Below are 12,785 nucleotides of genomic sequence, written 5' to 3' on the forward strand. Positions count from 1 at the left end.
TCTCCAAATCCTCCTGCCTCAGCCTCCCTAGTGCTGGGATCACAGGTGTGTGCTACTATGCCCAATATCACTGCCTCTTTCTGAGATTCTTTTTCTGTGATGAGTCAAGAGCATATTTGGTGGCTCAAGTTGCATCACCATTTCTTCTTTGGGGGAAGTCCTCAGGCCCTATCTGGTGACAATATCCCCAATCTGTCTTTTTTTTTGGTACCGGGGATCGAACTCGGGTCCTTGTGCTTGCACAGCAGGTGGCGAAACCACTGAGCTAAATCCCCAGCCCCCAATCTGTCTTAAAACCCAGCCATCTGAGGTTCTGCCAAGGCCAACAATCGCACCAGCTACTTGAGAGGCCAGAGTATCACATGTTTGCGGCAGCCTAGGCAACATGGTGGGACCTCATCTCAAAATGAAAAAAAATTTTTTTTTTTGGTACCAGGGATCAAACTCAGGACCTTGCACTTTCGAGGCAGGTGGCAGCACCACTGAGCTAAATCTCCGGCTTGAAATTAAAATTTTTTTTTTTTTTTTGGTACTGGGGATTGAACTCAGGACCTTCCACTTTCAAGGCAGGTGGCAGAACCACTGAGCTAAATCCCCAGCCCTCGAAATGAAAAATTTTAAAAAGGGCTATGGATGTGTAGCTCGGTGGTAGACACACTAGGTACAAGGTGCGTTCTGCTAAAAAAAAAATCTTCAAATCACTGCCTCCACCCTCAGCTGATCCCTGGATACTGCACAACAATTACTCTATTTGTCCCTAGACCCCTCCTGATAGTGGCTTTCCCAGCCTGTGCCATTTTCCCATCCCGTACTTCAACTCCTTTTTTTTTTTTTTTTTTTCATAGAGGAAAATAAAGCCATCCTCGTCTTTAACATCCCCGGGTCCAGGAACTCAAGGGTAAAATACACTGTGGTCTGGGGCTGGGGATATTTACATGGCTTTGTGGGACTGTTTTCAAGACAGATTTGTACTCCCAGTGCCTGTCAGGTCACCCATTAGTAGGCTAGGTAAAAATGCAAACAATTGCCGGGTGTGGGTGTGGATGTGGTGGCATACTCCTGTCATCCCAGCACCCTGGAGGCCCAGGCAGGAGGATCACTGTGAGTTTGAGGCCAGCTGCGCTAGTGAGTTCAAGGTCACCCTGGACTACACAATGAGACTTTGTTTTTAAAAAAAAAAAAAAAAAAATTTGCATATATTATGGCTTATATGTAGATGTCAACTCAAAGTCTCAGGCACTCACAGGTGGGGCTTTTCAGGCAATACTGGGATATTAAGGGTGTGTGATACTGTGATTAAGGATGTATGGTATTAAATTAGTCCACTGATTGGTTTAGTATGGCTCTGGGTATGGATAACGGGAAGGCCCACCTGGAATGTGGGTGGCCCCATCCAGTAAGTTTGTGGCCTGGATGGATAAAGACACATGGAGGCTTGCTGCTGCTCCCTGCCCCTACCTGCTCTGCTATGGACTGTTTCTCCTATGCGATACCCCTCTGCCATGCTGCCCTGCCTTGGAGCCAGCTGACTATAGACTGAAATCTCTACAAACTGTGAGCCGAAATAAACCTTTCCTCCTTTAACTTGTATATGTTGTATATTTTGTCTCAGTAAGGAGAAAAGTAACAAAGACAGCCTGTGTTTAAAGTTTAAAGATATGGCACCCAATTCATAGTGCTGTTTCCTTGAGGGTAGAAATCTTGGAAGAAAAGCACAGGTCCAATTTATAGACACATTGTGGCTTTTTGTTGTTGTTTTGAGACAGGGTCTAGCTATGTAGTCCAGGCTGGTCTTGAACTCACTATGTAGCCCAGGCTGGCCTCAAACTTTCAGTGCTCCTTCTGCCTCAGGCTCCTGAGTGCTGGGATTACAGATGTGCTCCACCACACTGGGCTAAGAAATCATTTTTGACCTATGTTTTTGTCCACTTTTTTTCTCTTCTTCTTTTACCAGGGCTGTCAATCAAATCCAGGACCTTGGGCATGCAAAAGGCTTGTTCTACACTTGAATTTCTCCCCAGGCCCTCGCCACTTTTTCCTACAGGGCAATAGCAGCCTAGTGATGGACACTGGGAGGCAAGCAGTCTCAAATACCGCTGTAGGTTAAAAGTTGATGGGACCTTTGGGAAACCTTTGTTTTTTGTTTTTTGGTACCCAGGATCAAACTCAGGACCTTGTGCTTGTGAGGCAGGTGCAGCAACACTGAGCTAAATCCCTGGCCCAGGATCCCCTTTTGTTTTAATGTAACCTTTAAAACTCTTAGAGACAAACATCTCCGATCCAGAAATTTCACAACTTTGCACACATTTTAAGTAAATAATCAAGATGTACAGAATTACACCACAAAGAGATACTCTCTTTCTGTTCTGTGCTCCTCCCTGACATTCCCTTGGAAAATCAAGAACCCACCTGACCCAAGTGGGTGAGAGACTCAAGGAATGGGGAAAGGTAGCCGGATGTGGTGGTGCGGATGTGCAGTCCCGACACTCAGGAGGCTGAGGCAGAAGGATCTTCAGGAATTCAAAGCCAGCCTCCACTACATAGTGAGATCCTGTCTCAAAAAAAATCCCAGGTTATCTCCTTCTCACGCAAAGAAGGCAGTCTCCCTATGAAACACTCACTTAGCCTTACATCCTGTGTAAACTGTCCTATCAAAAGCCCCAGTGGCTGGCAGCTATATGTAAATGAAGAATCAGGAACAGTGTCTTCTGATTGGTTGTGCCCACATGCAAATGAAGGATTAAAAAGAGCATCTTGTGATTGGTCCTGTGTAGAGCACCAAATTCAATTGAAGGATTGAAAACAGCACTTTTCTGATTGGCTCTGTGTATTGGAAGTGTCCTTCACCCTATTCCCCTCCTAACTCTAACTCTATTTATTGTGTTTAGGCGTGGGATGGGGGAGAAATGCAGGTCATAAATGAGTTTTGGGTGGCAGTCATTGGTGTGTTTTTTTTGTTTTTTGGTACTGGGGATTGAACCCAGGACCTTGAGCTTGTGAGGCAGGCAGCAGCACCACTGATCTAAATCCCCAGCCCAGTGTGTCTTTTTTTTTTTCAAGGTGTGTTTTATATGACTCTGTGGTGCTGGGGATGGAAGGTGCCAGGGCTTCAAGCATGGTAGGCAAGTGTCTATGCATCCTCAGCCCCTCTGTCTCAAGATGGTAACAATAGTAATTTTATAGCCATCAGTGGTGGCACACACCTGTAATCCCAGCCCTCAGCAGGCTGAGGCAGGAGGATCTCTGCAAGTTCAAGGCCAGCCTGAAATACAAAGTGAGACCTTGTCTTAAATAAAGCAAGTGATTTTATTTTCCTACTTGTTTTTCTAAATTGTCACAAGGAACTTGGGTTTGTCTTGTTGCTTAGAAATAACCACAGGTGAAAGAGGAGCTGTGGGCCCAGCACCGGCCCTAGCCTGCACAACTGTCTGCTCTAGGTGCCACGGTCCTGGGGGTGCCAAGGGCCTCCAGGCTCAGGCTCTGGCCTCTCCATTTGCCCAAGGGCCTGATTACTGCTGGTTTCCATCCAGGAACAATTCCTCCAGGACCTGATGCAATCTCCCCAGCCCTGCCCTGGGGAGAAGGAATCCAAGCTCCAAAGTGGGGCCCGTCTCTTTTACTTTCTTGTTTTGTTTTACTTTGCTATTTTTGGTTTTTTGACACAGGGTCTTGCTAAGTAGCCCAGGCTGGCCTTGAACTCACTATATAGCTGAGGCTGGCCTCAAACAGTCAGCGATTCTCCTGCCTCAGCCACCAGAGTGCTGGGACTGCAGGTGACCTCCACATGCCTAGGAGAAATGCAAACTTATGTCCACACAAAGACCTGTGTCCAACTATTCACAGGAGTTTATTCATAACAGCCCCTAACTGGAAACAACTCAAATATATAACCCTGATCAATGGATAAATAAGTAAGTTGTGGTCAACCCATATGAGGGACACGGTCGTGAGAAGCAAGGAGACCCTGAATGGACCAATGGCTGCAAAAGCACCATGGTGGATGGAACACTTGAGAGGCCAGGTGCTACACAGTCTCATTCCTGCGATGGTTTGGGAACAATGGCAAAACCACAGGGACAGAAACCAAATCTGTGGCTCAAGGGGGCTGGGAGGAGGAAGGAACTGACTGCAAAGTGAGGGCAGGGGGACCTTCCTGGGGAGAGGAAGACATTCCAGATGCCAGTTCTAGGCCTTCCCGAGTGGTGGTGACAGGACTGTGCACACTGGTCAGACGGAAGGGAAATTTTTACTGCGTATAAATTAATGGGGTTTTTTTTGTTTTTTTTTTCGGTACCAGGGATTGAACTCAGGTCCTTGTGGTTGCAAGGCAGGTGGTGGAACCACTGAGCTTAATCCCTGGCCATAAATTAGTTTTTGTTTGCTTTTTGAGACAGTCTCCCTCTGTTGTTCAGGCTGGCCTTCACTGGTAGCAATCCTCCTGCCTCAGCCTCCTGAGTGCTTCGGTGACAGCCGTGCTCCACCAAGGTGGGCTTCTGGATGTAAATTATGCCTTACTGCTACATTGGCCTGAAGGGGATGGGCTTCAGGTTGCCAGCTGTTTGGGTTCCCTGAGCTGGGGTGGCTGTGTTCACCCACAACCACCTGCGGAGGGGTGGGAGAGGCAGGAAGCAGTGCTTTAACAGGCTCCCCAGGAGCCCCATGGGCAACGTGCTTGGGGCCTGGACCTCAGGACCAGTGCAAGGGTTCCAAGCTCCCATCTCCAGCTGGAGCCGGTCCCCCACATCCCAGGTGTTTGTGTCTAGCCACCCCTCACCATCCCCTGCTAGGTGTCGGTCACCCGCTCACCTGCAGCATCCCAACTCTTCCCCATTTCAGCTAAAGAAAGCTCTGTTCTTCAGCCTGCATCTGAAAGCTGTCAGCAGCATCTGCAGTTCCTCTCCGCTTGAAACTGTCAGCTCAGTCTTCTCACGCCCTGCACTTCCTGGCCTGGGCCCAACGGTGCCTGCTGAATTAGTACAGTGGTGTCTCACGTGTCTCCTGGGTTCTGGCCCCAACCCACCTAAGGTTTGTTCTCAGTACAGTAGTCAGTGTGCGCGTGTAACTGTTGGGTCGTGCTGTGCTTCTGCTGGGATGATTGAATAAAAATGTCAGCCAGCCGGGCGTGGTGGGGCCTGCCTGTTACCCAGCTATTTGGAAGGTGGAGCCCCAAGCCTCTAGTGGCTCCATCTCTGAATAAAACCCCAAACGGCTTTCCAGGCCCTCTCTGCACTAGCCGGACCCGGGGTCACTATCTCCAGACACCGGCTCCTCCTCCTCACTGGGGTCCAGCCATATCAGCCTCCTGGCTATCTCCCTGGCCTGCCCTGCCTCTGCCACAAGACCTTTGTCCATGCTGTTTCCTCTCCTGCTGTGCTCTTCTTCCCAGCATCCCTCTGGCATGCTCTGTCTGTCTGCTCAGTCACTTTCTGCAAGTCTCCTTCAGACACTGACTTACCAGATTTTACCTGCTGATCTTCCCTTCCTCATCTCCCCTCAGTAGCACTTAAGAGCCTAAAGTCAGGGATGGACCCAGGGCCATGCCCCTCCAGCCCATCTGGACCAGTTTTATTCACTGCTGAGTACCCAGTGCTTGTTCCTAGTCCCGAGAAGGGGCTCAATCAATGCCAACTGAAGGAAACACTTGAAGACATGACTTACTCAAGGTCACAGTAAACCAAAATTAATGACTTTTTTTGTTTTCTTTAAGACAGGGTCTCCCTATGTAGATTTGAACTCAGGGAGATCCTCCTGTCTCAGCCTCCCTAGTGCTGGGAATACAGGCGTGTGCCACCACACTTGGCTTTTGTTTGTTTGTTTTGTTTTTGGTACCGGGGATCCAACTTGGGTCCTTGAGCTTGCGAGGCAGGTGGCGGAACCACTGAGCTAAATCCCCGGCCCACTTGGCTTTTTTTTTTTTTTAGATCAGGTCCTCCTATGTAGCCCAGGTTGGCCTCCAACTCAAGATCCTACTGCCTCAGCCTCTTGGGTGTTGGGATTACAGGTGTGCGCCACCACGCGAGGCTGATGACTTCAATTCTTGGAACAAGGCACCAAGCCCACCGTTCGGGCCCAGAGTCCTCTCACAGCGGTGGAGCCCAGGTACAGCCCCACCTCAGGGATGCCTGGACCAGGACTGGGCGCGCGCACACAGCCGAGGTGAAGGGCGGGAAAGCGGCTCCTCCAAAGAGCGAAGCCTGGAGGCCCCCGCCAAGGCCGAACCCTGGCCACCCCAGCTGCCCAAGCGCATCCTTCGGAGTCAGGCGCGGGCCCGGACCCCGGAGAGAGCAATCTCCGCTTCTGCGGGGGAGGCTATGCAGGTCCCAAACGCCCCACGCTCACTTCCGCGTCGGCCGTACCGACGCGGGGCGCCCTGACCTACAAGGTTCCGGCTCTATCGTCTGGCGCCCTCTGGTGGCACCACCGGTTAGGGCCACGAGGGGAACCCTGCATCCCCCCTAAGGCTTCCCGGCAGAAACTCAGGTTCCAGCTGCTAGGTGCAGACCCCAAGGGCGAAGGGTGGCTGGAATCAGCAGCCCTGGGTCTGGCGGGCGCCCACTCCGACTAGCAGGTGAGGCCGGCAGTGACATCCATGGCCACGTCAGCGTCAGCAGCTGAGTCCTTGCCGCCCAGCCCCTTTACACCCACGAAGCCCCTGAGCTACTTCTCACTCTTTTTTGTTTGTTTGTTTTTTGGACAGGGGGTCGCTAGGTTGTTCAGGGTGACCTCGGACTCACTATGTAGCCCTGCCTCAGCCTCCCGAGTGCCGAGATTACTGGCGGTCACCACCACCCTTCCTACTTTCAATCTACCAAAGGGAGGGGGAAGGCCCAGGGCAACGAATCCCCCCAGAATCACTGGGCACAGAGGTGGGGCTGGGCAGGTCTGACTCCTCCGCTGCCCCCCTCCCTCCGATCCCAGTGCTACCCCAGGTGGGCAAGGTGCCATGCCAGGCCAGTTGAGATGAAGAGAGGCCGACCCTGTGGGTACAAAGTGTAAAGTGCAAATGCAGCTGGCTTTTATTGAGGGCCTACTGTGTGCCAGCCACAGCCTGCCAGTCCACCCCACTCCCTGAAATTCCCGCTGGCTGGGGAGGAGGTCCCAGGAGACAGCCTGGAGTCAGGGAGGGGAAGAGGGGAGGTCGAGAGGGCAGGGACCCGGCTTCTGTGTCCTCAGGTAGGACAGGCCCCAGTGTGCCCAGCTTGCATGAAGGCTGAGGAGCCACCTCCTGCCCTCCACCCTGAGTGCGCCCTGCCTTCTGGCCGTGTGACCCCGGAAGGGACGGGGATGTGTCTCTGAGTGGTTTCTCCTGACTAAGATGGGGCCAAGCCTAAGGTGACAGCCAGTCCTCTGCTGGCTCCCTGGCTCCTGCCAGCAGTCAGTCTCCTCCGGAGGCATCACTTGGCCTGGTGGGACAGGGACCCTGAGGGGCAGGACATCCAGAGGCCCAGCGAAGGGACTTGCTGAAGTGGACGCCTGGATGGGAAGAGAAAGAGGACCTGATGCAATCAGATAGAGCAACAGCCAGGGACCTGGAGAGGGAGACAGCTAAGGACAGAAATGAGGCAGAGGCGGAGGAGGAAGCAGAGCTGGAAGCAGACCCGCTACAGCCCAGTCAGAGCCGGGTAGGCCCAGGCCCCGGACTGCAGTCCTGGCTGCACCTAGAGCTCGTCCCGGGGGTGGGCCTGGAGGCTGTGCCCCCTGCTTCCTGCCAGGTCCAGGCGGGGGTCGCGCAGGGTCTTTTGAGAGCCAGTCCAGCTGATGATGCGGCCACTGTCGTCGTCCCAAGGAGAAGATGTTTCTGTGTCACTGAGCCACTCGGTGTCCCCTGCATAGTGGGTGGGGGCGGCGAGCAGCGGCTGGGCAGAGAAGGCCTTCAGGTCCCGCGGCCAGAAGTGCGCCTTGTACTGCTCACTGTGGGAAGGGGTGGGAGGGACAGTGCGGATAACCCAGGCCCCAGGGCTCCTCACAACAGCCCTGACAAGTGGGACTTCTCTGATGCCCGTTTTCCATGTAAAGAAACAGGCTCAGAACAAGGAAGTTATCAAATTAAAGACCATGCAGCCAGGTGTGGTGCCACAATGCCTGTGATCGCTGCATTTGGGAAGCTGAGGCAGGAAGATCGCCATGAATTCGAGGGCAGCCTGGGCTACACAGCGAAACTTTGTCTCAAAACAAAACCCCCAGGGCCGGGGATTTAGCTCAGTGGTTTCACCGCCTGCTGCGCAAGCGCAAGGACCCAAGTTCGATCACCGGTACCCCCCCCCAAAAAAAAACCCAAAAGAAAGAAAGAAATATTAAAATAAAAGCCACACAGGCGCCGCAGCCTTCCCACCTCCCCAAGTCTGACTCCGAGGCTACTCCGTAACCTGCCCAGGGAGGGGATCCCCGAGGGCCCGCCCTGCCCCAGGCTCACTTGGGGTGCCGGTCAAACATGATGGGCAGGAACTCGTCCACAGGCACCATGCGGCGAAGGGGCTGCGAGGCCAGCAGCTTCTGGGCACCCGCCAGGCTCAGGGCATAGGCCAGCGTCCAGTATGAGTACCCGGCCACCACCAGGCCCGGCATCCCCTCCACGGCCACCTCCTCTTCAGGGCTCACCTGCTTCCGGCCGAGGTAGCTGCGACACCAAGGGCCTCTGGTCAGTGCAGCTCCTCCAACTCTCCACCCCTCCCCTGCTCTGGGTGCAGGCAGCCTACATCAGGTCCCACTCCAGCTTCTGCACGGCCACCTCCTCCATCAGCCATTCCAGCCGCTGCCGGAAGTTCCTCTCAAAGCGGACGTCGTCTTCGAACACCAGGACCTGGGCCAGCCCCCTGGCGACCACCTGTGGTCCCGACAGGGTGAGAGATGGCTCTGCAGATCTGCAGTGCCCCTTCCCACCTGCCTACTGCTGGCTTCTGCCTGGCTCAACAAGGCTCCTTGTGCTCAGCCCTGGCCACGCCACACAGCGCCCGGCCTTCCACTGCCCATCGACTGAAGTCCCAGACCCCGCTCAGGCCCCAGCGCAGCTCTCCAGATAATCATGGTGGACGCCACTGCCCTGCTCCACTCACTGAAGGCGACTGGATGCCAGGGCAGGAAAAGTCATATGGGGGACGGACAGTGGCTCATCCATGGCACATGGCAGGAAGTGGCGGGGCCGGGACTTCAACCTTACTGCTGAGCTCCAGGATCAAACGCTTGGCCCTTCTGAGCATCTCAAAGGAAGCTGGGCTGGTGGGACTGGGGGAGGACCAAGCCCCGCCACCCCCAGGGAAAAATACTTTTTGTAATTTTGTGTGTTTTTTTTTTCCTGGCATGGGGGATCTAACTCAGGATCTTGTGCTTGCCAGGTGGGCATGGTGACACTGAGCCACACCCCAGCCCTTTTGGGTTTTTTTGAGACAGTCTTGTTATGTAGTTCACAGTGTCCCTGAACTCACTATGTAGCTTCGAACTGACGGTGATCCTCCTGACTCAGCCTCCTGAGAGCTGGGATTACAGGTGTGAAAATAACATGAAATCCATTCAGTAAAGGTGAACTATGTCATCCTTCAATTTTGGAGACAATAAAAAAAGTACAAACATAAGCTCACACACATGCACATATAAAATAAAAATAAAAGGGCCAGGGATTTAGCTCAGTGGCACCGCCTGCCTCGGAACTGCAAGGTCCTGAGTTCAATCCCCAGTGCCAAAAAAACAAATAAACAAATAAAATAAAAATAAAGACAAGGAGAAAATAAAAACAAGGAGTAAAGGGAGGTATGGTGGCTCTTGCCTATAATCCCAGCTATTCAGGAGGCTGAGGCAGGAGGATTGTGAGACTGAGGCCAGTACCTTGGTGAGACCCAGTCTCAGAAATGTAAAAGGACTGGGGTTACAGCTCCCTGGTAGAGTACCTGCCTAGCATGTGTGAGGTCCTGGGTTTCCCTGCAGTAACACACTCGAAAGCGCACACAGGATTCAGCTCTGTGCCCTCTGCGGGGCCGTTCTCTCCCCGGCACTCGAGTCCCCAGGCCCTGGTGGAGGCCCCACAGTGCTGAGGGCCTGCCAGGCCCCAGGCCTCCCGTGTCTGCTCCTGAACACACTCCGGCCCGGGCCTGGCCCTGGTTCAGCCTCTGCCCCCAGAAGGGCGTCCTCACCTCCTCCCAGATGGAGTAGTGGCTGAGGAAGCAGCCCACCTCGCCCTTGGTCAGTGTGCGGCCCGAGTAGGGGTCCTGGTAGCCAGGGAGCAGGTCCACGCCCAGCCTCCTGAGGATGCTGCTGTTGAGCATCCTGTGGGACAAGGGGACAATGGTGAAATGTGCTGGCGAGACCCCTCCAGACAGCCTGACCTGCACGTGTCGGAGACAGTCGCACCTGAGTCTAGCTTGAAGGAGGTCTCAGCTTTGTGGCTCCTTCATGTGGCCAGAAGCTGTCAGCGACTGGACCTGGGGAACCGTGGCCACCTCAGAAGCCTCAGGAAAAGGGGAGGTGGGCGGGCAGGGCTAACGGGGGCCCCAGGATGGATGTGGGCGACATGGGAAGACTTCTTGGGCAGAGTCCCAACCACAACATGGACATCCCGAAGTCCAAAGAGCTGGGAAGCCAGCAGTGGTGGGGCACACTTATGATCTCAGGACTCTGGGAGGCTGAGGCAGGAGGATCGAAAGTTCCAGCCCAGTCTGGGCAACTTAGCAACTTAGCACGACCCTGTCTCAAAATAAAAAAAATAAATAAAAAAGGACTGGGGGTGTAGCTCAGTGCAAAGGCCCTGGGCTCAATCCCTAGAATGGAAAACAGCAAGAGTGGGGGGGGGGGTGTTGCTCTGGTTTAATGCAAACAACGGCAGGCACGTGGGCCACATGACCCTGGAACCTGGTGCTAGGTCCCGGGAGAACACAGCTGGGCTGCACACCGGGGACTAAAGGCCAGATTGGAGGCGGAGAACACTGAGGACACCCAACCTTAAGACTTCCTGGTGTCCTGCAGGTCTGGCTAAATCTTACTGAGCCCTCCAAAAAAAAAAAAAATTGTAAAAAAAGGGCCAGGGATTTAGCTCAGTGGTTTCACCGCCTGCTGCGCAAGTGCAAGGACCCAAGTTCGATCCCCAGTACCAAAAAACAAAAACAAAACCAACAAAAAATAAATAAACCTTACTGAGCCCAGAGGGAACCGTGAGAAGCAGGTGGGGTTATCAGCTATTTCCACAATGGGGCCGAGAGGTGCAGGTGACACGCCTGGTGTCTCACAGCTGGTAAGTGACACCCCTGGGTCCCAGGCCTGGAGCCTTACCCACTGGACCATCTCCCTCAGGTGGCCTGAGGGAGGGCATCTCCTCTTGTGCCTGTCTTCCCAGAGCTCCCTGAGGCAGCATAATGCAGGCCCTGTTTGGTTTCTTTGTTTTTTGAGACAAGGTTTCACTATGTGGTCCAGGCTGGCCTTGGACTCACTATCACTTTGAAATTGCAGGGATCTTCCTGCCTCGGCCTCCAGGATGCTGGGCTTATGAGTGTGCGCCACCCCACCCAGCCCACTCTGGCCCTATTTGGACGCCTCCTGGAACAGGAAGCTCATTGACGCCCTCTGCTCTGCCCACTCCAGGAGCTCAGGGCAGGACCGCAGCACCCCACGGCCAGATCCCAGGAAGCCTTACCGGCCGTCCACGGCATCCACCACGCGCCCCGAGATCTCCATCTCCCAGAGTGAGCTGAGCATGCGCTGGCGGCGGCCAGGCCTGCGGGCCAGGCTGATGACGAAGACCTGTGGACCAGAGGCTGGGTGAGGGCAGGAAGGGGAGGGCCCGTGCCCCCAGCCCATTCCCACAGATGGGGCGCTCACCTCATCAAACCCCAGCTTGCTGGGCCTCTTCGGGGGCCAAGACACATGAGCGGAGGCCTGCATGGGGGGCCCGTCCACTGCAAAGGGAGGCGCCCCATTATGAGTCCCAGCCCCCCATTCCTGCCCCCTCAGCAGAAAAGGGCACCGACCGGGTGTGGTGGTGCACATCTGTCATCCCAGCACTCAGGAGGCTGGAGCAGGAGGATCACCACAAGTTCGAGGCCAGCCTGGGCTCCGTAATGAGATCAAGGCCAGCCTGAGCTACATAGTGAGATCCTCAAAAAACTAAAGAAGGGAAGAAAGGCACTATTCCCAGCAGGTGCACGGAACAGGCTCCCCGCCCTCACCTAGCGACTGCAAGACCAGGTGGATGAAGTTGACCTTCTCATTCTCCAGCCCCTCGTGGGGACCCACGGCCACGTTCATGTACCCGTACCGGTGCTGGTTGCACACGTAGACCGGGACGCCTGCAGAGAAAGGCTGAGTGAGAGCCAGCGGGCCAGGGCCCGGCGGGCCCGGCAACCTGAGTCTCCTCTGGGACGCGGGCCCCACCTGTGGGCTGCAGTGACAAAGGACTCTGCTCACAGAGGACGGCTGAGGAAGCCTGCTGCTCGGTAGAGCAGTGCGGGCTCCTGCAGGGCGCTGGGGCGGCACTGTGCATGGCAGATGGGGAGAAAGGCGCTGGCAGATGCTGCCCACTGCAGCCGAGGGACGCCCACCCCCGAGCCGTGTGGCTCCAGCCCAGGTCCCCGTCTCTTGTGCTACCCTAATCGGGGACTGTCGGCTTCTGTCCACGCCCCTACACTTCCCTTGCATCCCCACCGTGCCCTCCTCACTGTCCCCCCTGCTGCCCAGTGTCCTTCTCCCTGCGGTATCTGTCACCTGTGCTAGAACCACCCTCAGGAGCAGGTGTGCACCCTCTTTTTCTTTCCTTTTTTTGTGGTGCAAGGGACAGTTCCTACGGGCCTTGTGCACACTGGGCA

At 54.6% G+C, this 12,785-nt stretch overlaps 1 protein-coding gene across 3 annotated transcripts in view; it reads right to left on the reverse strand.

The window, feature by feature from the left end:
- Window positions 1–6,984: 6,984 nt before the first annotated feature.
- The window catches only part of Cercam (cerebral endothelial cell adhesion molecule), a 31,137-nt gene continuing 25,336 nt past the window's right edge, over window positions 6,985–12,785 (reverse strand). For 2 of the 3 annotated variants that reach the window (XM_087183115.1, XM_013073677.3), the window contains 7 exons: window positions 12,150–12,269; window positions 11,803–11,879; window positions 11,618–11,724; window positions 10,125–10,257; window positions 8,697–8,824; window positions 8,414–8,617; window positions 6,985–7,911 (listed from right to left, as the gene is read on the reverse strand). In XM_087183115.1, coding sequence (XP_087039241.1) covers window positions 7,659–7,911; window positions 8,414–8,617; window positions 8,697–8,824; window positions 10,125–10,257; window positions 11,618–11,724; window positions 11,803–11,879; window positions 12,150–12,269 — 1,022 coding nt within the window. In that variant the 3' untranslated portion in view covers window positions 6,985–7,658. The remainder of the gene's footprint in view (window positions 7,912–8,413; window positions 8,618–8,696; window positions 8,825–10,124; window positions 10,258–11,617; window positions 11,725–11,802; window positions 11,880–12,149; window positions 12,270–12,785) is intronic. The other variant, XM_013073676.3, reaches the window with a different exon arrangement.

The sequence above is a fragment of the Heterocephalus glaber genome, unplaced genomic scaffold, assembly GCF_053883595.1.
Source record: "Heterocephalus glaber isolate CG9 unplaced genomic scaffold, H.glaber_assembly_v1.0 deba00001479, whole genome shotgun sequence".
NCBI lineage: Eukaryota > Metazoa > Chordata > Mammalia > Rodentia > Bathyergidae > Heterocephalus > Heterocephalus glaber.